The 24154-nt window shown below is 44.2% G+C and overlaps 11 protein-coding genes across 11 annotated transcripts; 5 read left to right on the forward strand and 6 right to left on the reverse strand.

The window, feature by feature from the left end:
• Nucleotides 1-221: 221 nt before the first annotated feature.
• M431DRAFT_5881 (hypothetical protein) lies at nt 222-713 on the reverse strand (the record flags this gene model as incomplete). The annotated part of the gene is made up of 1 exon (XM_024921531.1): nt 222-713. The coding sequence occupies one exon, from the start codon at nt 711-713 to the stop codon at nt 222-224; it is 492 nt and encodes a 163-aa protein (XP_024773247.1).
• A 1444-nt stretch (nt 714-2157) lies between these two features.
• M431DRAFT_495533 (glycoside hydrolase family 79 protein) lies at nt 2158-4040 on the reverse strand (the record flags this gene model as incomplete). The annotated part of the gene is made up of 7 exons (XM_024917375.1): nt 2158-2682; nt 2751-2956; nt 3011-3048; nt 3099-3161; nt 3219-3675; nt 3756-3809; nt 3866-4040. 7 exons carry the CDS (start codon nt 4038-4040, stop codon nt 2158-2160), a joined length of 1518 nt encoding a protein of 505 aa, XP_024773248.1.
• Nucleotides 4041-5668: 1628 nt separating this feature from the next.
• M431DRAFT_508693 (hypothetical protein) lies at nt 5669-6141 on the reverse strand. Its single transcript, XM_024919148.1, has one exon. It carries the CDS (start codon nt 6069-6071, stop codon nt 5712-5714), a length of 360 nt encoding a protein of 119 aa, XP_024773249.1. The 5' UTR covers nt 6072-6141; the 3' UTR covers nt 5669-5711.
• A 649-nt stretch (nt 6142-6790) lies between these two features.
• Nucleotides 6791-8279, reverse strand: M431DRAFT_520551 (hypothetical protein). The gene has a single exon (XM_024920434.1). It carries the CDS (start codon nt 8188-8190, stop codon nt 7066-7068), a length of 1125 nt encoding a protein of 374 aa, XP_024773250.1. The 5' UTR covers nt 8191-8279; the 3' UTR covers nt 6791-7065.
• Nucleotides 8280-10058: 1779 nt separating this feature from the next.
• Nucleotides 10059-10648, forward strand: M431DRAFT_508695 (hypothetical protein). The gene is made up of 4 exons (XM_024919149.1): nt 10059-10156; nt 10210-10262; nt 10311-10379; nt 10438-10648. The coding sequence occupies exons 1-4, from the start codon at nt 10148-10150 to the stop codon at nt 10511-10513; spliced, it is 207 nt and encodes a 68-aa protein (XP_024773251.1). The 5' UTR covers nt 10059-10147; the 3' UTR covers nt 10514-10648.
• A 1600-nt stretch (nt 10649-12248) lies between these two features.
• Nucleotides 12249-14203, forward strand: M431DRAFT_441083 (glycoside hydrolase family 5 protein). Its single transcript, XM_024915201.1, has 2 exons — nt 12249-12315; nt 12425-14203. The coding sequence occupies exon 2, from the start codon at nt 12450-12452 to the stop codon at nt 13707-13709; it is 1260 nt and encodes a 419-aa protein (XP_024773252.1). The 5' UTR covers nt 12249-12315; nt 12425-12449; the 3' UTR covers nt 13710-14203.
• Nucleotides 14204-14697: 494 nt separating this feature from the next.
• Nucleotides 14698-15890, forward strand: M431DRAFT_482452 (hypothetical protein; the record flags this gene model as incomplete). The annotated part of the gene is made up of 5 exons (XM_024916042.1): nt 14698-14759; nt 14818-15050; nt 15112-15184; nt 15245-15335; nt 15393-15890. The coding sequence occupies 5 exons, from the start codon at nt 14698-14700 to the stop codon at nt 15888-15890; spliced, it is 957 nt and encodes a 318-aa protein (XP_024773253.1).
• A 173-nt stretch (nt 15891-16063) lies between these two features.
• Nucleotides 16064-17027, reverse strand: M431DRAFT_520556 (hypothetical protein). Its single transcript, XM_024920435.1, has 3 exons — nt 16749-17027; nt 16392-16671; nt 16064-16336 (listed from the first exon to the last, which is right to left on the reverse strand). Exons 1-3 carry the CDS (start codon nt 16978-16980, stop codon nt 16126-16128), a joined length of 723 nt encoding a protein of 240 aa, XP_024773254.1. The 5' UTR covers nt 16981-17027; the 3' UTR covers nt 16064-16125.
• Nucleotides 17028-17620: 593 nt separating this feature from the next.
• M431DRAFT_495541 (hypothetical protein) lies at nt 17621-18571 on the forward strand (the record flags this gene model as incomplete). Its single annotated transcript, XM_024917376.1, has 1 exon — nt 17621-18571. One exon carries the CDS (start codon nt 17621-17623, stop codon nt 18569-18571), a length of 951 nt encoding a protein of 316 aa, XP_024773255.1.
• Nucleotides 18572-19394: 823 nt separating this feature from the next.
• M431DRAFT_144107 (hypothetical protein) lies at nt 19395-21226 on the forward strand. The gene is made up of 6 exons (XM_024912669.1): nt 19395-19477; nt 19531-19782; nt 19843-19929; nt 19983-20254; nt 20308-20559; nt 20619-21226. Exons 1-6 carry the CDS (start codon nt 19447-19449, stop codon nt 21207-21209), a joined length of 1485 nt encoding a protein of 494 aa, XP_024773256.1. The 5' UTR covers nt 19395-19446; the 3' UTR covers nt 21210-21226.
• A 98-nt stretch (nt 21227-21324) lies between these two features.
• On the reverse strand, nt 21325-22719 carry M431DRAFT_87052 (hypothetical protein; the record flags this gene model as incomplete). The annotated part of the gene is made up of 1 exon (XM_024923756.1): nt 21325-22719. One exon carries the CDS (start codon nt 22717-22719, stop codon nt 21325-21327), a length of 1395 nt encoding a protein of 464 aa, XP_024773257.1.
• Nucleotides 22720-24154: the final 1435 nt, after the last annotated feature.

Here is a 24154-nt window from a genome sequence, read left to right on the forward strand (position 1 = left end):
AGGAGATTCTCCTTGTTTCCAAGACACTATTGACGCTTGCATTCCGCCCTTAAAAGGCACAAACAACCTCTCAAGTTCAAGACTCCGATCCATCGAATCGACGAGAGACTTCTGTGAATGCTACTGAGTGAAATTAGTTTGGCAACTTTGCAGCTATGTTTTTCATACATACAGTGAACAGCAGCTGCAATCACAAGAGGCTGTTAAATGATTGTAGTGTGCTACGAGCAGTTCGTGTTCATCGGTTGAGCAGGTGTGCAAGGGTTGATGCCATTCACATCCTGGTTGTAATTTGTGCAAGAGTATTGGATATAAATGGTCTGCACAGATCCGAAGCCCAGGCAAGATGCGGTAACCTGACCACTAGGTGCGTTGTTGGATGTACATCTGCCTAACTCAGTGCCGTCACCATTGTTTTTGTAGTAGACGAAGTCGTTCCCGCTCTTATAGAAGTTAATATCAACTCCGCATGCATAAGCTCCAAAAGAGTTGTCCAGAATCGGATATCCGCTAAGGCTTGAGGACTTTTCCCACTGACAGCAACCCGGAGATTCAGAACCATCAGATATGAATATGAGGTCTTGAGTTTCAGAAACGCCGCCTGCATGGTCGATTACGGTGTATGATTCTGCAATAGCAAAGTTGTATCCATTGGTGACCCTGAGGAGTCCTGCTAAGCCAAAGATAAAAGACAGCAAAGGTGCTGGAGCCATATTGGAATAGAATAAAAAAGATGAAGTTTGGCAAAAATAGAGCGTTGAGTCAGAATCCAGGTAGGAATTGCGCCAGTTGAGTCTCTCTTTCTATGAACTTATTCGAGTTTGACTTCTTTTCTGTATCAAAGACATGAAACCAAGTTGTTTATATAAATCTGAAGCCACATTTCTCGTTGCTCGCCTCAGCATTACATCACTTCCCAAAACTCTCTTGACGCTTATACCCACCTTCCTATTCAAATCACTTCTGCTTCACCCATACCATTATTTTGTAATGTTGTATAATAGGCTGATTGACAATAAGCACTAGCATGCCGATTTATCCTCGAGAGGTTGCGAGGTCTTTGGTAACTGAGTTTACAACTCTCTTAGTATTTAATAAGTGTTTCACAGTGCTGAACTAAGAAACATTTTCTTTTCCCAGATACTTTTTAAGCTTAAAGTATAACTATGTTTTTGCCTTTATACAACTAGTAACTCGTTGGACACAGTTTCATGCGATATTGGCATTTCCTACTTTTGCTCCCAATTCCATGAATTTGGTTTACTCATACAATGAAGATACAAGGATATCCAAAGTAAACGGAGATAATCTAAAATCCTTTGATAAGGAATTACGAAATATCTCCTCATTTAGTTCCATCACTCCGTTTATGTTGTGTGGTTATAGCTCACAAAAGTCTTGGCAAAGCCGTAGAGACAAATCATCCGGCAGAAATGTCAGCCGACAACGTTCAAGAGGCTTGGCATATGGAGACATGCAAATTTGCGTCCACAATTTTCTTGCGCAAGCATAAGCAGAAAAAGAGAGAAAGAGTAGTCGAATGATAAGAATATCCAATAAGGTGACAAAGAGGACAAACACGTCCCAAGTACACGATATCATGGATTGTCATTGGCGCGGTTGTAGTGAGTGAATATTAAAATATTACAAATGTTTGCAAGCCTTGATTAAGAAATTACGTCAATGGGTACAATTATCATGTAAGTCTGCAAGAACCAATATTTCACAGCCAAATTTAGAGACCGCTGGAACTATGTTTCCTAGGACTTCACAATTTTCACTAAGACAGTATGGAGCAAGGACTATGTTGTTCTCCCCACGTTTGCGCCCTACGTTTACATTTCCCAAAGCGGGAGTTGTCAGCGTATGGACTTCCATTTGCGGTCCCCACCAGAAAATATAAATATCAGGACATTTTGTTGTAGGAGCTTGGATCTAAAGCAACAAAATCCGTTTCAAAGCCAATCTACCGTTCAATCCTTGCCTCACAAAGCAGTCTTGACCTTCGGATACCGAAACTGGACACGCAGATTAATGGAATTTACTTATATGCACGAACTCTCCAAAGCTTGGTTTATTTCAAACGTTACGGAGTATGACATCTGTTGGCGTAGCATAGCAGACGTTATGTCATTCCAAATGAGATATAGTAACTATCTATCGATCCAGTGTGACGACAACGGCTTCTGTTGATGGAATTGTCAATTTGGCCATGCCTTTGGAAATGTGTAACACTTCGTTGTGAGGTCGACCTGACTGCGCGAGCCGCCCATGGGTATAGTTCCAGCTAAGTCCACCCCAAGTAATGTCCGAGTCTGCACTGGCTCCTGTTCCGACAAGTCTCTGTACTTTGGCGGCTTTTACTCCGGAGGGAAACTTCAGTGTAACACTTTGGTTTGGACGAGAATATCGAGTTGTAGAATTCCATTCATCAAGGTTGATGAGCACGTATTTGTTCAACCTTGATGATTCGTAGACACCATACGCGGAGAACTTCCAAAGCTCAGGGCCAAGATCAATGGGCAAGATTTGAACATGAGGGTTGTGGCCGATTACGTCTGCCACAACAATCTGACCATAGAGAGGTGCCCTGACATAGGGTTGCATATTCCCAGTGGGCACAGGTACCCAGCCCGTATATCCGAACGTAGTTCCCTGGATGAGATTAAAACGAGTGATGTTCTATTTTTTTTTTTTTTTTTTATCAACATGCAATACTCAAAATTTTAAGATGAATCGGATTAACGTACCAGAGACATTCCGTACATGAGATAGTCAATTAGCCATAGGGAGCTGCCGAACACTCCCTCTACTTGATTCATCAAGAGATTAGTGTAGTCGCTGTTTGTCTCGCCCAGCAAGAAAGTGATGTTTGGGTAGTTCGTCTTCAGGTAGTCATTGGCGGGGGAATAGATGCTAAGGTTAGCCACAACAGCAGTGTGGTTCATGAATGTTTCTATGGATCATTAGACGCGATGCCAAAAGAAGAACAAAGAAGCCTAAAACTGACCTTGAAGTCTAACCCAACCCTGATTGCCCGCCGCATAGCTACCTCTCAGTTAGCGGATAATGTATAACAGCCTTTGACCATGACATACTGGTGCAAAGAAACGGATTTGACATGATCGGTCAGATCAATACCCCCATTAAACGCGTTTGGCCTGCTTTCAAATTAGCTACATCCAATCTCCAGAGAAAATGGAAGTGATTTAGCTGACGTGGTGAAAGTTTTCAACTCCGCATTTGCAAACACCAAGGCTTGGAAGAACCTCTGCTCGTCCAAACCGTAGCGGTTTCCCTTGAGGACATTTTCCGAGATTGCATTCGCATAGGTAGTCCATTCTTGGAGATAATCATAGACTGTATACCCACAAGGTCGAACGGCACATGGGTAAAGGTCTACTTCATTTCCGATCTCAAAGTCGATCAGATTGCCCTTAAGAGTATTCATAACATGTTTGCACACTTCCATAGTGTTGTTGAGACCCCAGCTAGCATTGTTGGCGAGATTAGCCTGGAAGCTCCACAAAGAGCCAGGAAAGTTATTCAAGGCTTCAAAGTACACAGGTCCAACGTAGACTGCTGACGGAATGCCATTGGAGCCTGTCTCGACTAGGATGGACTGTTCTTGAGACGCATTGTAATATGTGCGGTCGCTAGCACTAGATGTTAGCACTGGGGATATATTTTGTCGACAGGCGGACCATACGCAGAAGTGCCTCCTACTCGGATATAAGGATGTTTCCCAGTCTTGCTGTATAGGAGATCTAGGATATCACGGGAGAATAAATTAGGGTGACTATTATTTCCTATTGGGGCTGGATTAGCTTGGAGTCACCCATCGATATGCTCAGAAACAGCCTACCAGCAAAATCAGGAAGCCAATGGGCGGGAAAAGAAAAAGAGGCGAAAGCATGGTCTACAATTTGGGATGCTCCAGGAGGCACAGTACCAGGAGCTGCAACTCTAATCGGGGGATCAGAGGTTGCTGTAGCTCGCTGGTACAGAAAGAGAGCCGCTAGGAGAGTCTGGCGCATCATTTTGGTACAAACAAAATGGCAGAGGGGGATAAAACGTCAAACATATGAAGAACTCGATGTTTAGTTGCAGTATCCGGGAACTGCTGAGCTTATATATCCATTCTACCTGATGCCAGCCTTCTAAAACAGACTGGTTCACGGCAAGCATCAGAGAATACACATAGTACTTCTGAAGCTTCCAATGAAGACATTCAACCTAGACAGGTCGTCATTGTAGCTAGCTCAAACAAGGCATAAATCACTCCACAAACTTGCTTCTCGGCCTACACGGGAGCGTCAATCAGGGGAGAAACCCCGTAAAACATTTCGATGCGGAGGGGATAGTAGCGGCTTTCGGTAGCTATCAACCGGAGCTCGGCAGGATCGCGGTGAGGGGCTCCAGCATATTCTCGACTTGCTGACGGCTTTCGGGTGGCAGGCAACGTTTAAGAACAGCCTTCATCATCTTTCGGTGTAGGCCAAATGTTTAAATCCATGAGATTTGATCAATGTCAATCAGAACGCAATGACAAGAAAGATTTCGCCGTAAATAAAGCCTGGGGGGGACACTATTGCCAACGGTGTTTGGAAAGGAACCCGCGATGTAGCCGAGTTTTTCGGCGCGTCAAACTAAGTAGAGTCAATTACGATTCTACAAACCTCAAAAGATACAACCAATGCAAATATAAGCCTCAGGGTTGATCAAAATAGAAGACATAAGAAGACAACGATCAGAATAAATTTGACCCTGTCGCTAGCGGAAGACGCAGCTCACTGGGAAAATGATCACAAGGCGCTCTCTCAACGTGTGGAAGCACGTTACATAATTTCCAGGCAATATTCGGCTTCCTGTGAACTGTGAATTGTGGCACTCCCATCGAACTCATTTGCCATTATATTATCAGTTTATAGATTGCTTCATTAGTATATCATTTTTGGTACAGATGGAGCCTATTGGTAAGACTGTGCGATAGCGAAAAATACCTGATCGCGCGCCGTTGCCTGGGTTGCCATCACGCATTTCACATTCGAAGTGAGTGAGCCAAAGAGTGTGACAGAATCCTTGACTTATTATTACCAATAAATCGCCCGATATTCGTTTTCGCGTTGCGAATCCCCTGCCTCAAAATAACCATAACTCGTATTGATTCTTCTAATACTTATAGTAATCACGCGAATATGTCAAAACTATTTATACAGCGTGAACACTATGCTATTGTGAAGACCACGAGCAATGGCCGATGGGTTACACTAGTGGTTTACCCTGTGTCGTAGACCATTGCGGAAGGAAACAGCGGCTATGTTGCTAGAAATTAGCAGGGCATTAGTGGGAGTATCGCATCTTTGCAAATTCCGCGCAAATCATGAACCGATAAATACATACAAAGCTAAAGCTAATTGAAGTGCACGCATCAACATTACGGTTGTCGGGTTTGCAATGGCTTCGTCAAAACTCTACAGCCGTAAAACAAAAATAGTGTCCGGGGGGGTCGATGACGTATTGTGTAATAGATATCGAGTTTGGATCACCTGTTGTAGTACTCTTATATCGAGATCACAGATTACACATGAACTCGTGATTGTTGTTTGACACCCGTTCTCGGCTACGGATTCATAATAAGTAATATAAGGATATTGCGAGAGTACATATGAGAAGTTGGCATATCGATCTTGCTGAGCGGATTACAAAAACTATTTCCTTGAACGACCGTTGGCTAGTCGGTCAACTATCATCCCACCGACCGCACTTTCCACGATGTGGCGTCCTCTTTTCCTATCATCATCTTTGCTCACAAGTGCGTCCATAGCTGCGGCACTAACAGCTGCCGTAACGGCTCGTCGAGATCTCTCTGGGTCGTGTCGTGCTCGGATAGCCTCCGTAACACCCGCTGTTAGGGCCGCTGTCGCTACCTCCACAAGGCGGTGTTCGCTACGAGCCCGAGTACGAGACCGATGGTGACGATGATCTCCACGTCGTCGGTATTCGACATCGTCTTCGTTATGCAGGGATCGGCCACGACGACCAGATTGCCGTACCTCACGGTAAGACATTGCTTCATCCTGCCCATGTCTGCCACCATGGTGATTATGATGCCTTCGAGTTTGCCGGTCATGATAGTCGACGACCCGTTCCCTCCCAGGTCGTCTAGCAGTCGATTTCACTTCGCGAAAATGGCTTTCTTCGACAGGATGGGTAGAATCGTAACGCCGGCCCGGAGGGGAATGGGACGTTCCATAGCGGATGTCGTCGTCGCTATATTCATCAGAGCTGCGCCGTCTTGGCATGATGGATGGTAAGTCTTTGAAGATCCAAACAAGAAGGTAATATAGATGTAAAGGTAAAAATCGATAAAGTTGGGCAACGCTCTCGTGTCGATAGACTATTATGTTAATTCTGGCTATTCTGAAATAGAAAAAAATAAGAAACTTGTTTTAATCAGTACATAGCGAAATGAAATCATTCATTCTATTTAGGTTAAGTGATAGGCGCTTCAATCTGTCGATCTGTAGCAGCTAGGAGTGCATTTTGGTGAACGATGACCCTGGACATTTGCCCTTAGCCTTAATGAGTATGACATATCTCTGACTCATGCTCGACATCATAACGGTTTTATCTTATCATATCAAATGAAGAAATGAAATGAGTGAACAAGCTAAACATCATACTCGCTGACCGTGGGCTTGTTACAGAAATGATGCTGGCGCACCTCTTTTTAGCGTCCACAGTCCAACAGGGGTCTCCGCAGTTCATCTTGATCGTAGAAAATATCGTGAATTAATATCCTTTATTAAAATGTACTCCAAGCCATAGACTAGGTATTTCAACAATATCGGGAATTAAGCAGTAGTATCCTTACACACTGTCATCCGGTGGAAGATCTTCTAGAAATTCGGAGTCTATAGTCATGAATGCCGGGTATGCTCTCTGCCTGAACTGTGGGCACTCACAAGTAAACTCGGTGTATATTTAGAACTAAAATCGAGAGCGCTGTGAGGAGAATACTGGCTTCTAATAAATTTTTCAGGAGTAGTCGCAGAGATCCCATTATTCATCGCATTCCCTTCCTACCAGCAATTTTTGAACCATTTTCATGAAGCGCTTCCTGTACTCAAACGGTTCCGTAGTGATTGTCATAGGACCTTGCCCGGCCCAAATGTTAAAGGCCCCAACGATGCCAGACATGGTCCTCGCGTGAAACTTATGTCGAGCCCAGAAAAAGTCCAACAAAACGGCACGATACACCCATTGCTCGTCACTTGAGACCACGCCTGTTCTCCAACAGTCAATCGGTTTTGCCGCCAGTTTATTTTGAGCAGCCGGTTTACTCGGCCCAGCATAAGGCGGTTCCGCTGTGCAGGGATAGCGCACAAGGAATAATGAGTAATCTAAGACATTGAAGTCGGCGAGGAATTTTGTGTCTGTATCCAACAAAGCCATCAGCTCTTCCGTAGCCTCATGCGATATTTGCACTTTGCCTGGAAAGTGATCCACCAGTTTGTTCTTCACACTTTGCGACGCCAAGTTGCCATTTGCAATATCACGCTCCGGAAAAAAATAGTCCTTCGGCTTCAGATCATATGTTTCACAATGTGACGCATCGCCAGCCTGCCTAGTGCCGTAAAGGAGGTTCTCCATGACAACATGGTGTGTTGGTTCAGTGCCGAATATGCCTCCCAGAGTGGTATGCGAGACTTGCAGCAGGTCAGTGATACGCACCAGGAGACTGTCAGGATGTTCCCGCATATGGATCAGATACGGCGTAAGCAGTTCGTGCGTGAAGAAATGATGTTCGAAGTGTCTGTCCAGAGACTTGACAATGTATTTACCGTCCAAACTCTCAAAAAATGTAGAGCCACTATATCCAAGGCTCCCCATTGGGACTAGAATTGTCGTATGCTGTTCATTAGACCCTGGCGACGGGCTCTCGTCTGCAGGTTGAAAAGATTGTGTGTATGCACCATTGTTCAAATGCCACACGTCGCGTCTTAGAGCAAGAAAATCATCACCTCGGTATAATTTCAGGTCCAAATTCCAGATATAGAAAAAGTTGAATATGTAATGTATGAGCTGTGCACATAACGATCGCGCCTTTTGTTCCGTCTCAGCATTTTCACCGTTCACGATGGCACGGATAATCTTGGTGGAGATGCGGCGCGTGCGGCCCTGCATTCTGCTAAACAAGTTATCATCCCTTTTTGAAGAAATTTAAGAGATGGCACTTCAGTTATAGGACAAGAAGTTTTTCAACAGCTCCTAGGCGTGCCATGGAATTAAGACGCTCGCTTGCGATTGAAGTTGACGTCACAGATACGCCAGCAGCCTCGCACAGTTATCTTTTGCCATCATAGCTGTGCTCTACTTCCACTTCTGCCACCTACTTGTTAGCCATACCTTTTTATTGTACTGAAGCAAATAGTTTGATTCGTCTTTATCGCGGCAAGCCCCAAGTTACGGTGCGTGAAACAAAGATTACTTAAGCTGTCAAACGGCAGAATCAGGCGTTGCTAGTAACCAAAGGTTGCACATTATGGAGATGTGTGTTGTGAAACATACTGGTTGGCTCGAAGTAACCACAGTGTCGTACTCGTATTAATACTTATAGGCGCCGCCCTTGCATCCGACCCGATGAGTAAGTTGCTCGACTGAGACATAGCTTTCCAACTCCAACCGTTCCATGGAACACCTAACCAAGGAGGAAGGGCAAACTCTGGGCATAGTAACCATGTGTTGGCATAAAAAAAAAGAAGGAGGAGGAGAAAATATGTCCCAAATAGGATGTAGTGAAGCTACGCATCGTTTGACCCCCAAGCGGGCTATACCGAAGTCCTGGACTATGCACCAACCACCTCATCTTCGTCAACACGTACAATACCCAACGAAAATCATCGCCAAATATTGTTCAATAAGATGATGGCTTTATGTTAAATATCCTGCGGAGAAAGATCCGCTTTGCCGAATAATGCCAGCAAGAAAAGATGTGTTCCAAATTTGCTGATAGAGAAATTTGCTTTATCGCAACTTTTTTGCAAGGATCTCTTTCTCTATGACTTCTATTGGTAGTCATAGCAAACAGACTCAGGGGGAAAGGGGGGGTGTAACGTCGAGTCCAAGCCCATTCAAAGTATACTATGGCTTTTTTTTTTTTTTTTTTTTTGTTGTTGTTGTTTTATTGTCAAAGATTCCAGTTATATCTGATGATTTCCCTTACACAAGCTATACGGACTAGCAGTCTCCATTTTGGACTGAGGAATATTTCACGCCATCAAAGGCGATGAAAGGATTCTTAGAAACAACAAAACTTTACGAGGCCATGAGCGTCAGCCGCTTCCCCATCTCAGACAAGAGTCACCATACAAATTGTGTAGAGCACTCGAGTTGCCTCCGTGATGAAAAGTACTGCGCCCAACCGCCCATCCCTGCACCGTCGTCCCCACCTGAAGTTTGAAGCGATGAGGAGACTTTGATCTCCACGAAATATGAACGGGCGCTGATGAGCTCTTTTGGTAGCACGCCCAAAAGCTCTGTTGCTAGTAGAGGTGACTTGGGCGGTTAGCAGGCCTCTCTCGAATGAGGCCGCGAAGAATAATTGGACGTGCTTCTCCCATGCACGATGCTTCTGCCTGTAGAACTAAGGAGCCTGAAGATTATGACGGGTTAAGGCCCAATAGCAAAGGTAGAGAGGGGGGAAGCGGCCTTGCGGGCCACGGAACTAACAAGCGAGTCATATTAACGAAACCTATTGGATGCTAGTTGCTGCAGGAGTGATGCAGGAGTCCTGCATGTGCGAACAACAGCGCATGATTGCTGGCAAATGCACCTATTATTGCGCGCTACATGCCTTATTGGCGCCGCATGCTGCCACGTAGATACTGCTGCCCAATGTGGCTTATAGAAATGGATACATTTTTGGTTAAGGGCCACCACGTCAATATTGCATGGTCCCAGTTGGTAGTTAGCGCACTTTGAAAATAATCAGGAGAGAATTATAAAAGAGGCCACAGTGAACTGTCCTGGAGATGTTTTATTCTGTATTGCAACAACATTCACATTATCTCACAACATCCCCATCAAATCAACACTCCGAACCAAACTATTCGCTTTTGCTTCTTATCAATTTACATTCACAATGGCTCTGGTATGCATACATGAGTATATCGAAACATATCCTCCCATCTAACATGTTTGCAGCAAAGTGTTCAAGTCCGCCCCCACGAGACCGCTGATCTCAACGAACTTGAGACGTATGTGACATTCCTTATAGCACTGCGAATACTGCTAATCTTTTAAAGATTCATTGAGTCTCTCATCGGCCAAACTGTCCCTTCTACTGTCTCCCGAGTTCCTGTCTTCTCTTTCAAGTAGGTTCAAACATTCCAACATGTTATTGAAGTGGCATCATTACTTACTATAGCTTAGGACGTCGGAAGAGAATGTCAAGTTGATCAAGGACAAGTTTGGCAATGATGTCATTATCGACGCCGTCAACTGTTAAACGAATGGGCAATTGTCATGCAACAGCATCCATAACGATATTCATGAACTTGGGGTATATAATAACCGGAATTCGACAGTACAGGGTCTGGTTGGAAAGTAACAGAGTGATAAAGAAGCTCTAACGACATATGGCTGGAATAACATAGAAGAATATATTGATATATATCTTGCATCCTTGTGCCTTCAATTCTCGTCGCATCGTTTACTTTTTGGATCTCCTATTATCCCCTAGGAGTCTCTTTGCTCTGAGCTAGCTCAATATTGTGACAATATATGTGCAGTATTCAACGAGCGACGTGGTTTTTATGTCTGTAAAATGAAATTGAGATTAAAAAAAAAAAAAGAAAACGCCTATAATTTACATCATACTGTAAAACTTCCTCTTAGTAGACAAGGAGCAGTTTCCGCCAGCTTAGGGTAGCACTTTTCGACCAATGAGGAGATATGATTATAGTATGTGACTCTGTTCAACCTAGCAACTTTACTCAATTGCAGATTTCTGATGATATGATTGAAACCAAACTAGTTGGCTAACAAAGAAGCCAGAATGTCAGGCTATCGGACACCATATATGGGAGTTTTTACATACTCCAACTATTACTTATGATTCAGTTAGAACCATTGGCTTACCTTGCCATTGATCCCGAAAGGTGGAACTGGTAACAGTGCTGTTTGCAATGCCCTCAAAATATGTGGGAAAACTGTCGATACTCTACAGAGGACATGATGAGAATTGCCAACTCCTTTTCAGAATGGCCCAACATGTCTGTGAGGAATAAATTCAACTAAAAAACTACTGCTGCTGTCTTACGTCTATAAGCTACTCTATCTTGCCTACTGATTTTGTATGGGGCTATGAACACGGGGATTCAGCCCACTATCAGGAGCTCTACATGAATGCAGAATTATCTATTGAACGTGGTCTCGTCATGTTTGTAATAGTGGCTTTAAAAGAAGAAGAAGAAAAAGCTTGACGATAATTGTTGTATCAATATGCTGGCCGAAGATATCACATATATCTGCAGCTCATGTCAAGGTATGTTGGGAGATATGCATTATATATTGCAGATCTTCCGGCCTTTATAATGTGAATTGAGGCTGTAGTAGAACATCAAACCCGGTAGGCTATATATTCAGCAACGTTTCTTGTTGTATTAAAGCTTCTCTACTGTCGTATGAAGCCTTATTTGGCTGAATTGAGCAATTTTGACTATGTGTGATTTGGGTTTCTGGTTTTATATGGTGGGGTTAGTTGCATCAGGTATTTTGCCGCCCGGTTATACCGCAAGGGCCGAAGTGAGCTTCGCTGAGCCGACGGCCGTGACTATTACGGCATGTAACCCTGCAGTCAACTCGATGCCTTCTGCCTTAATATATAGATTAAACTAGTAGCCATTACCCCTGCATATAACCTTAAAGCATCCTCTAAGTGCTGTTGATATCTTCAAAAAGCCGAATACGCTTATTCAGGCTCAATGCCGAACTATGCTTCCAAGGGTAAGATACTATGGGCATTTACCAAGTAGGCTCATCTACCAGCGTGTCCTCATTTCATGTCGCTATCACACAAAATTGATATTGCGGAGAATTGGCTTTGATCCAATGTATATTGCTAGATCACTGTCCAAAAGGTGTCCATAGGAAATGTGCACGACTATATAACTTATTCTGGAATCCGCTTTTTGGATTGGGAACATCATACCATACAAAGCTTTACATCTTCCTCACCACCCAAGTATCAATTTTTTTTTTTTACTCGCCCCTAGGCCCCAAATCTGAGATTTATTTGGTCACATACAGGTTTGTAACTCCTCATATGGTATAACCAAAACCGTCCACCCAAGAGAACATGAACCCCATGGTTCATTTCGCAGACATCCCTTTGCTAATCATGCCGATTAGTATCTAGTCCTTCCATTTTTTATTCCTTCGTAATGAATAAGCCTATGAGTTCATTGCTGCTTGCAGCTACTTTACTGGCTGGCGGCTCTATTGCCCAGCAAACTGTTTGGGGGCAGTGCGGAGGTCAAGGATGGAGCGGCCCGACCAGTTGCGTTGCTGGATCCGCCTGTTCTACTCTCAACCCATACTACGCTCAATGCATTCCTGGAGCCACTACCATGTCTACCTCAACCAAGCCCACTTCGGTTTCAGCATCAACTACCAGGGCGAGTTCAACATCGTCAGCTACTCCTCCAGCTGGCTCTGGCCTCACCAGATTCGCTGGAGTCAATATTGCCGGATTCGATTTTGGCTGTGGGACTGATGGAACCTGCGTCACCTCCAAGGTATACCCGCCGCTGAAGAACTATGCTGGCACCAACAACTACCCTGATGGCGTTGGTCAAATGCAGCACTTTGTCAACGATGACAAATTAACCATTTTCCGCCTCCCTGTGGGATGGCAGTACCTTGTGAACAATAACTTGGGTGGAACTCTGGATTCAAACAACTTTGGTAAATACGACCAGCTGGTTCAGGCTTGCCTCTCTCTGGGCGTATACTGCATTGTTGATATACACAACTATGCACGCTGGAATGGCGGGATTATTGGCCAAGGTGGGCCTACAAATGATCAGTTTACCAGTCTTTGGTCACAGTTGGCGCAGAAGTACGCCTCTCAGTCGAAGGTTTGGTTCGGAATCATGAACGAGCCACATGATGTGAATATTAACACATGGGCTACTACTGTTCAAGCTGTTGTCACTGCTATCCGTAATGCCGGCGCTACCTCACAGTTTATTTCCTTGCCAGGAAATGATTGGCAATCTGCTGGAGCGTTTATTTCTGATGGAAGTGCAGCCGCCTTATCTCAGGTCAAGAACCCTGATGGTTCCACAACCAATCTGATTTTCGATCTACATAAGTACCTGGATTCGGATAACTCTGGCACTCACGCCGATTGTGTCACAAATAACGTTAATGATGCTTTCTCACCTGTTGCCACTTGGCTCCGTCAAAACAACCGCCAGGCTATCCTGACTGAGACAGGCGGCGGTAACACTCAATCATGCATTCAATATCTTTGCCAACAGTTCCAATACATAAATCAGAACTCCGACGTCTACCTTGGCTACGTTGGCTGGGGCGCAGGCTCATTTGATAGCACTTATATCCTTACAGAGACCCCGACAGGTAGCGGAAGCTCCTGGACTGATACGTCTCTTGTAAGCTCATGCATTTCCCGGAAATAGCGTCGAACCATTGAGTCCAGTCGCAAAAGTTTTTCCATTCTCGTTTATTCTTCCTGTTGAACATAGTTGTTATTCTATGGTCTTTCTGTATTTATCATATTTGTCACATGTTTTCATCAATGTTGTACACAATTTTTTGTCCAATACTCCGCGGTGCTTATTGCAATTCTCATGCCGTGCCCTGCATTCTGCGACAATCACATCTAGGTATGTAATGACCAATGTGAGATGTCTGCTACACACGCAGAATCTTTATCACCGATGCGACCATATTTCCAAAAATATTTCAGAGGCTTGGATTCCAATATAGAGCAAATGAGACCCATCACCGCAGTATAACCTGACTCAATAGTGAAAAGAAGCTTGGATGACAGAAGCTGAGCGGTAACGCTATCACAGCTCAGCAATTCAACAATCTTCGAACAATACGAAGATGAACACTGCTATCTATACGTATTACTGATACCACGAAGAGTATTTTGTGTCGTCCAAGAGTGAATTTATTATTACAACGTGACCATAAGAAATCGAGGAAATTGATGGCTTATTATGACCCTTTTTTTTGTTGGCTTTTAAAGCCCTATTAGTAAAGCTGGGCATCCGCTGACCAACTTTCTTTCCAAATAGCTAGATCTCTATGGGAGTCTGATTTCTAATATGGCCGCCAATTGTTCTGAAGGAGTATGGATAGTCTAACTGGTCTATCATTATAATAAATGATGAGCTCTGAGTCCCGGAGTGAAACACAAATAGAGTTCTTGTTACCGGGGTAAGCTGATGTCAAATGGACAGCAACTTTTTCCGAGCTCATAAAGGAGTCTAGCTGGATTAGTCACACCATTTCTACAGCTACACTACTTTGTGCCTCTATATTTAAGCAGTTCGATATGATACGAACAATAAATTCAGGTTGAATCTCTATCTTTTATCTTTTATTGGATCGGTACTTTATAGACATAAGATTGAAAAACAACGACTAATTGTCGCAATGTGGAACGATACCTCTATTCCTAATCTTACCGGAAAAGTTGCGCTGGTGACAGGCGGAAAGTTAGTGATCCACATGCTTCTGCCTTCTATAAACGCCAACCTTACATTCTCGATTTAGTACAGGAATTGGTCTTCAAACAGTCAAACAGCTGGCATTGCATGGTGCCAAAGTGTATATGGGGGCCAGATCTGAATCTCGAGCAAAAGAAGCAATCGAGAGCATCCTTTCGGAAAACCATACCATTGGTCAAGAGCATATAATATGGCTGCCATTAGATTTGTCGAAACTATTCAATATCGTGGAGGCTGCGCAGTTGCTGTCATCTTGGGAAAAAAGATTAGATATCTTGAGTGCGCTTGCTTCTCATTCCGTGTACCATAGTCCAGCGCTAATAATGAGTTATCTCCACAGTCAATAATGCCGGCATAGCAGCTGATGATTTTACAACGACCACGGAAGGCTTTGAGTCAACAATCGCTGTCAAGTAAGTGATTATTTCACCTATTGAATATTGCATTCAATAAATTAATGCAAGCATATATAGTCATATTGGTCATTTTGTACTCACTACGAAGCTTTTGCCGCTTCTCAAAGCCACTGCATCTCAAGCTGGCTCTGATGTCCGCGTCGTGACAGTGAGTTTCCTAGTCGACCAATATTATGAAAACATTTGCTAAGCACCCAATACTCAGATAAGCTCTTCTGCTGAGAGATTTGCATCTAAACATAATGTTTTCGCAACAATCAAAGATCTTAGTGATCCTGGAACGACCAACCCGAACGATTATACTTCACGAACGGTTGTCTTCAGTCGCTATGGCGCTAGTAAATTAGCGAACATTCTTTTTACAAGGGAATTGCAGAGACGACTGGACCAAGAAGACGTTAAAATTATTGCACTGGCACTCGACCCCGGCCCAGTTGCTACTGATGGCGGTATGGGAGTGTTTCCTAGCTTTCTGAAACTGGTCTTAAAGTTAGTGATGAAAAGCCCCGAAAAAGGCGCTCTGAATCAACTTTTTTGTGCGACTGCAAAGGAAGTTATAGAGGAGCCAAAGACATACAAAGGTAAGTTCTTGACCGCGCCGGGAAAAATAAGCCCTGGATCGGAAAGATCGCGCGATAGTGAGTTGGCTCAATCTTTGTGGCGGATTACAGAGGAAGCTTTAAAGAATGTTGGAGTATCATAATCGGCGGGCAGTGAACACTGAGGTCGACATTTACATTATTTCTGGAATAATTTTGAGATTACTACTAGCATAGATCCGGTATCGGATACTTCCCGAATACATTGTGGCAATCCCCTTTGAAGGAAATCATCAGAGTGGACATCTAACGTCTAATGTGCTAATCTTTTATCACTGTTTCACTGTCGACTCTATTTCGCGACTTCACTATGCTTACAGCTTGTTAATTCTATCAATCTTAGCTTGGGACGCCCAGCTGCATAGTAACACTATCATGTACAATTTCTTCAGAGAAAGCAACATATCCTCTTCCTTTGACAAAAGTTGCGTTCCACGGCCCTTGGGTCTTTTTCTTTGCCAGCTCGGTATAGAAGGCGGCATGAGCTGGGCCGTCAATGGCAGCATACACTGGATCTCCGTCAAGTTTCCGCTCATCAGCGAAGTAAAATCTGCATTCGAGTCATCAATTAGGATCATATCACTTAGTTGCCTGATTTAACTCACTTGTAACCAAATTCTTTATTATCTTCTGCCAAATAATGCATCAAATGTGCTGCCCCAGCTTTACCAACTCCTTGAGATAGTAAGGGTCGCACAACCATGAACGGGAGTTTGTTGCCTGTATAGATAAAAGTTCGAGATGACTCTGGTAGAAGAGTAGCAAACGACTTTGTAGCCAAATGTGCCGCGACATATGCAGACACAATGTTGATATTATCATCACGATGGAAGGCTGCAATTTGTTGCTCCAATGAGCTTGAAGGATCCAGACTAAATGAAGACGCTACAAAAATTTACACATCATTAATTATGCCTTTGATCGCATGAGTTACGACAAAAAAAAAAAGAGGGAGGACGAACCATTGTAGACTACCACGCTCGGATGGCCAAGTTCGCTTGTGACTTTGGTGAATACTCCTTCAATTGAGGAAGGATCCGAAAAGTCTGCCTGCAATTGGAGATACTCCAGCTTCACCTCTTTTTTCGATCGTGAGACTACCGCCACTTTGTAGCCTTGGGCTGCAAACGCTTCCGCAACGTCAGATCCAACTCTGGGCCCGTAGCCCAGAATCAGAGCCACCTCTTGAGTCATACTAGAAGAAAGAGTTCCCTTGAAAAAATGTCAAAAAAGATTGTCGCCTTGCAAACTGATCCCACTAGAGTCCGAAAAACTACAGCTGGATAGTATACTTCTTATATAGATCAATCGCGCCGTTAATAAAGCCAATCAACGCTCCATACACACTCTTTGCTCACTGATCTTCAATCATTGTGCGAACATTGTGGCGTGTACTGGCACTCCTCGGAAATACTTGCCAGCATTTTGTAAGCCTGCTCGCCCCACTCCATGGCCAGCGAGACGCTTTTCTGCCTACGCGAGTTTAATACTTCCTCTTTATTACCTTATACTCTATCGCTACTCACGAATGGTGACATAAATTCTGCTGAGAGTTTCCCAAGTTCACGTAACACAGGGATGAATGGTGACCAAAATTCCGAAGAGTTTCCTAACTTCACGTCACGCATGGGTGAATGTTTCGTGAAAAGTTTCCCATTTTGACGTAACACTAGCAATAAAACTCACAATGAATGTGAAAAACCACCATGGTTGTATCCTACGCCCCGAGTTATATAATGGGAGGATATCTATCGAACTCGGCTTTCGACTTTCTTCTACATTATCAAGCTATCACCTCTTAAAAAGCAAAACAAAATAAAACATCCATTTCACCATGGTTTTCACCAAACTCATTATTGCTGGAAGCACCGGCTGGGTGGCAGATCATGCCATCCGCGCCATCTTGGCATCTACAAAGCCGAAGTTCGACGTTACCATCTTGACCCGAGCCGACAGCGGCAAAGGAGTACCATCCAGGCCGGGCGCAAACCTCATTGCGGTTGACTACAACAACCACGATCAACTTGTGAAAATCTTCACCGGAGCTGATGCAATTCTCTCCTTTATTTCTGGACCTCCATCCAAAATTATTGATAAGCAGCTGCTGAAGGCCGCGCAAGAGGCTGGCGTCCGGCGCATTTTCCCGTCGGAGTACACTCTCGATATTTTGCACCCAGACGCAGCTACTCTTTTGACTGAAGGTGGAAACTGGCCTGAAGACAGCTCGCCCGTGCTCACGGCCCGCAAGTTTGTTTCTCTGGCCCAAGAAGGTGGACCTACAAGTTTCACGACTCTGATTCCATCCGCCTTTATGGACGGGTGGCTTGAGGGCGCCTTTGGCTCGTTTGACCCTAAGAATCGTAAAGTTACTGTCGTTGACAGTGGAGATTTTACTTTCTCTGGCTGTACACTCCCTTACCTTGGAGCTGCTATCGTCGCAGTGCTCCAAATGGACGAGGAGAAAACCAAGAATAAACGCATTCGTATTAGCGAGATTCGTACTACTATGAACAAAATCACGAAAACCTATGAGGAGATCTTGGGCACCAAGTTTGAGAAGACACACGTTAGTTCTCAAGAGCTACTTGATCAACGCAATGCGAACCTCGCAGCTGGTAATCCTTTCGGTGCACTCTTCGTTACCATTCTTGTGGGTGCTTTCAATGGATGTGGAGCGGGCGACTTAGCTGACGGCTTGGATTTCGATGGCGATGGCTACTTGACGTTGAAGAAGAAGACGCTCAAGGAGATGACCATTGAGGCTTTACAGAAGATTGGTGCTTAAGACGGGTTCTGTTGTTCTGGTCTGTGATGGCTTTTGAACGGAGATCATCAAGGAAAGCTGTGATGTCAGGCTTGAGGAGTTGTATATTCGAACGCCAATAGCATAAATTAGCATATCATAAGGTCTCGTAAAAAGATATTTTGATTACACCGCTACGGGTCAAATACCAATTTGTGTCATGTCGTACTTGTAGTACTATTGTGGTCCGACCTGCCAGAGTACTTTTACCCAGACACGAAATCAAATCTTTTTGCCGTTGTGATCTTTTTGGAAGTAAGGGACGAATGGACATTCTCTGCTTTGTCTACTCGGATATCATGGTACCATGCGTTCACATAGCGACAAAACAACGAAGACTGTGCGAAAGGCCAGGGCTAACTAAGACACCGGTGGATAATAGCATCTAGCCCACCTTGACAAACAACGATAAACGGTAGGGAGTCAATATTTGTGCGGTCATCTCTGATGTTTCTCTCTATTGGATACATCATCTATGCACACCGCTTTAGCGGAAGAAATTATTACGCCACTCATGCTCTACCCAAACTACATGAATAGTAGTATTGAAGTCGGCGCCACCTTGTCTTTAGATGCTTCATAGCTCCGTGCTTACTCCGTCTAAATGCCGGGCAATTAGTAAGCTCTGTAAGTCCGTCGAAAGAGCGGATTGCAAATAGTCGCGACCGACAGTCCCTTAAGCGACCACGCAAGCTAGTTTCGAACACAAGTTTCCCTTACTCTTTCCTAGATTCCTAGCTATAAACTCAAGATACAAGGAGCCTACTCGAAAGACTCTCATCGTAGTCTTTCGGCGCGAAAGAATTGCCACAGGAAATAGCGTCGACAAGTCGCACGAGTCATATTGGTTATTCCAGATGGGTATCAAAGGGTGCTGGACATGTCGAGGTAAGACCCATTGAGTAATTTGCTTAATTTGGAAGCTGAAGTATTCTATCTAGCTCGCAAAGTTCGGTGCGACTTGCGAAAACCTACATGCACTAATTGTGCTAAGGCCTTGCAGCCGTGCAAAGGCTATGGCATGCAATTGTCTTGGCCTCGAGAGGGCAACAAGCGGCGAGCTTTAGTCAACCGCGACACAGCAGGGCTAGCCAAATTATCACAGCAATACCGGGGACGAGGCGTGATGTTTCTGAACGCGTTCACTTCTGACGTAGCATTAGCTGACGCGCTTCAAGAAAATCGCGAGCTCGGTACGTAACTTTGACTGCTGCACGCTCATCCAAGTTGTCTCACTAACGTAGGATGCATAGCTCATTACTTACATACATTGCGAGTGCCGCACTTACCAATCCTCTCACAGTCTCTACTGTGGGAAGATTATCAACTGTTCGACTATTGTGGGTGATCAAGCCCCAATGAGACGTTACGCCGCTTAACTCTGCTCTAATAGTCAAGGAAACGAAAACGCGAATCTTGGCACCCGTCATTGACGAGTCACTGGCCCATTTTATTATGAGAATGGCAATAAGTAATGATGGCTCATCAGTCAATCCAGTGATGGAAGGTATATTCGCCTTGTCTTCTCTACTACTCCTGGGGCCTTCAAAGAGCCAGAGCCATAAGTCTCGCCTGATCTCAATGTTGCAGAAGAATGTAACTAGGATGGACAGAGAAGGTGTTCTTCAAAATCTTATTGCCACTATGCTTCTATATCAATGTGAAGTATATTCACTCTCACCCCCGACTATCACAGATGTGGAATTTGACTGTTTTAGGTTTGCAACACTGCCGAGCCAGGAGGACTATGGCGGTTTTATCTTTGTGGAGCGAAGAAAATTATCTCTGCCGCTTCCGAATTCGTTGCATTATATCAACATGATTGCGCCGTATTGATGGATTGGATCTATTACCATGAAGTGATGTCCGAATTCAGCCTTCACCATTGGGCAGAGCTAAGCACCGTTGATGGTTTTTGTAAAGGGCCTCTGGCGATACGGCCCACCAATATAATAATCGACGACCCCATAGTAAGGCACATGACTTGCCACATAACGGCGCATGGATGTTAAGCTAAATTTGGTGGTAGGCTGCTAATCGAATTACTTGTCCCATGGATGTTCTTCACCTTGTCAGAAACGTTTGCAAGAGACCATCGACTTATGCAAGCGCCGATTTGCCATATAACAACACGGATATGGAGCGACTCCAGCAATTCCGACAAAACATATATGGAATCATAGGAGAATATGGAACTTTTCACGAACACTTGGAGTCATTGTTGAACAGGCAAGACATGCTGAGCTGTCTTTATCAATATGCTGCATTGATATATCTCAATCGCACGGTATCCAATGTCTCCACATCCTCTTTTTCGCACCGAAGGCTTGTGAGAGAGGGTATACTGTTGTTAAAAAACCTTGGGTTTTGCGAGAGTGCATGGCCGCTGTTTATCATAGCCTGCGAAGCCAATGAAGATTCACAGCGTCTCCAGATACTGTCCATTCTTGCTGACACAAACCAAGAAATAGAGCATCGATCCAATCATATTCCTCTAATGCAGCAGATGATTGAAGCCATTTGGAATCAGAATGATCTAGCTATTGAGAACTACGTGGGATATAGCAAAATTCTCGACGCTGTGGTCTCAACAGCACCGTCGCTGCCACTTTTTGCTTGAGAGGCATGATACCAAAGGATTACGAATATCTGTATTTAGCTATAAAAAGAAAGAAATAAAGAAAGAAAAAGAATCCTTTATATATTTCTCTCAATTGTCATCAATGCCTGACTATTTACACTTTTGTCCTCCAATCCTCTTCGTAGTAGAATCCGAGCTCTTCTAGACTAGTCGCTTTGTATCCGTCCTTTTCAAACTTGAGCTTAGCCTGGGGAAAGATGTGCTTTTGCCAAAAAGAAATGTCAGTGCAAAATGGCGGCTCTTTGCCTTTGTGGTGTGACTTCATCACCCAATCGTAAAGTTCGTTGATGTATAGACCATCAGATGATGATGTACGAAATATATGCAGCTGCTCGCCTTCATCTTCGTAAAGCTTTTTGGCCCATTCTTGCATTCTGTCTTTTGAGGGGAGCTGAATATTGTTGGACCATACAGCAGAAAACAGAGCAGCTTGTGCCTCAGAAAGTGGCCAGGGCGCAGTTTTCACATTGAGTGCTGGGAAAACTAGCGTTGGGTGATCAATGCAGAATATATGCTTGTAAAGTCCATGTACGCCGCCACCAGTCGTGATAAGCTTCTTGTTTAGATCACGAAGAAAGGGATAGTCGTATAAAAATCCTGTGCAAAAGATCACAGCATCAATCTCGGTCTCTATTCTCCCATCCTTGAATCGAATCCCTCTTTGATCGACAAGAAATTCTTCGATTTCTGGGACTTCCTCACAAGCCATGTAGGCTAGCCGTGGTTGAGGCGTTGGTGATCTCACGGATACCATTGTTTTTCGATGCGATACTCGATTGATTTGAAGGGCGATATCGGTACCCGAGGCTCCATTGCCCACGACTATGGTCTTCTTATCTTTGAAGGACGTGGGCGAACGGTAGTCGCGGGAGTGTGATGTGATAGACGGATGTGTATCCATGAATTCCTTGATATTTTTAACATCTGGAATAAATGGGACCGAGTAATGTCCCGTTGCAACAACTACTGCGTCGTACGTATTTCTTATGGTCTGGTTATCATGCGCAGATTTTGCCTCTAATGCCCAAGTGGTCCTGGTTCCTTCGCAAAGAGGTTCCAGTTGTTGCACTTCAACGCCAAATTTAATTAGGCTCATCACCTCCTGGGCGTATGTGAGTAGATAGGCTTGGATGACCTCGCGTGAAGGGAACAATAAGGTTCCTTGAGGGAAGTGCTGATCAGAGAATCGCATCATCGGTATGGGAATGTTGGCGTAAAGTTGGTCATAAATCGGTGACAGTGTGCTTGAGCTATCTCCAATGAAATTGTTCGTTAACTTGAGCCTATCATCTTTCGGGATTGTGGTCGATACAAGTGGATGTTTTGAGCAGTTCCATATGCCTCCAGTTTCTTTCTGTTGCTCAAATATGACGATAGAATCGAAGGAGTTTTGTGCTCTTAGATATTTCGCAGCAGAAAGGCCGCTAGGTCCGGCGCCTATAATTGCTATCTTCTTCACATGAAATTGTGGCACCGCTGATGGCGACATGTTTGACATAAGAATGAAATGAGATGGGGAAGAGAGAGTCGGCGGTTTGAACAAATATAACTAGAATCCAATGAAGGTGATACTAATATGATTCAAGCACATGAATCTAATGCAGTGTAATAAACCCTCTTTTAACATCGTATGATCTCTAAAGAGCAATTGTTTGGGAGAAGTGGTGATATAAATACTTGAGGTGCGCTGAATTTGCGTGCCCCGTTAATATCAACACGCGCCCACTGTGAGAAAGCCTAAAGCGGTAAATATTAATGGATCGAGTAAGCAGCACACTGGTTTTTGGGGCGAGTAAGATTTTGCACACCAATGGTGCAGCGCTATATTTGAAGCCACTGATAATGATTACTCTTCAGCCTCAGAAACACGTACGGAGGTTTTCTATCCGATGATCAAATTAATCTTCCCTCTGGAGAGCGGGGGTGCTGTTCGAGCCAGAAGATAGCCGTAGAGCGTCATATTCAGAATGACTCCACGCAAGCTGTTATCATCAACAATTGCCCTTTACTAAGTAAATGTTGCCGAGCAAGATTTCAACAGGGTTGCACAATGGTTTCTTTTTAATCGCGGAAACTCAGTTGCATTTGACTGATTGGCGAGCCACAAAGAAGAACGGATCATCTGGCATTGGCATATCCACTTGCATCTATACTTGGTTGATAACGGACATGCTATAATGAAATGACATGAGTAGTAATCAATTATGGCAGATTGGTCTTTATAGGATGCAAGGGTATGCATCATCGTTGAGTAAGCCGGACGAATTCGGCTTTTCTTTTCTCAAAAGGGAGTGAGAGTAGTGGAAGAATCGTATCTCATTTGCTGGAAGGTAAGTGATATTTTCTTCTTCAGTGGGGTCGCCTTTCACTGCAAGATTTACAACCTCGTAATCATGGGTAGAAACATTTTCTTTCCGAATTCAAGCTACATCTGCGCTGGTAATTTTACTGTGAGAGGCCTACTTCACAGTGCTTTCAGCTTTTTCAGCTTGAGCGTGTCGCCATTAACACATTCTCTAGTACTGAAAAAAGCGAGCTTGAGTGATGGGAGGCGTCGGCATTCTTAAATTGCAAGGCCTCCTTTTGTCATGAGATAAGGCATTCAATTGCCCACTAATAGCTCCAAACTGTGAAGAGCATGTATTGCTCAGGTGCCCAAGGCCAGTGGCGCCTGATAGACCGCTAATTTACTGAACCTTGATCACACGCTAGCGGGAACGATTTCGTTCACCAGATCCGAATACATAACTAGTACTCTTACAGGCCAACAGGTAATCGGGTGCTGAGCACTTTGCGTATCTCTCGGCCGAAAAGTCCGCTTAGATGATGAAAACGTCTTGAGAACAATTAGCAGGAACCAACTCAGACCTCTCCCGAAAGTGGAAACTTCCCACCGGTATGATGCAAAAGAGAAGAAGACGGAA

The sequence above is a fragment of the Trichoderma harzianum genome, assembly GCF_003025095.1.
Source record: "Trichoderma harzianum CBS 226.95 unplaced genomic scaffold M431scaffold_7, whole genome shotgun sequence".
NCBI lineage: Eukaryota > Fungi > Ascomycota > Sordariomycetes > Hypocreales > Hypocreaceae > Trichoderma > Trichoderma harzianum.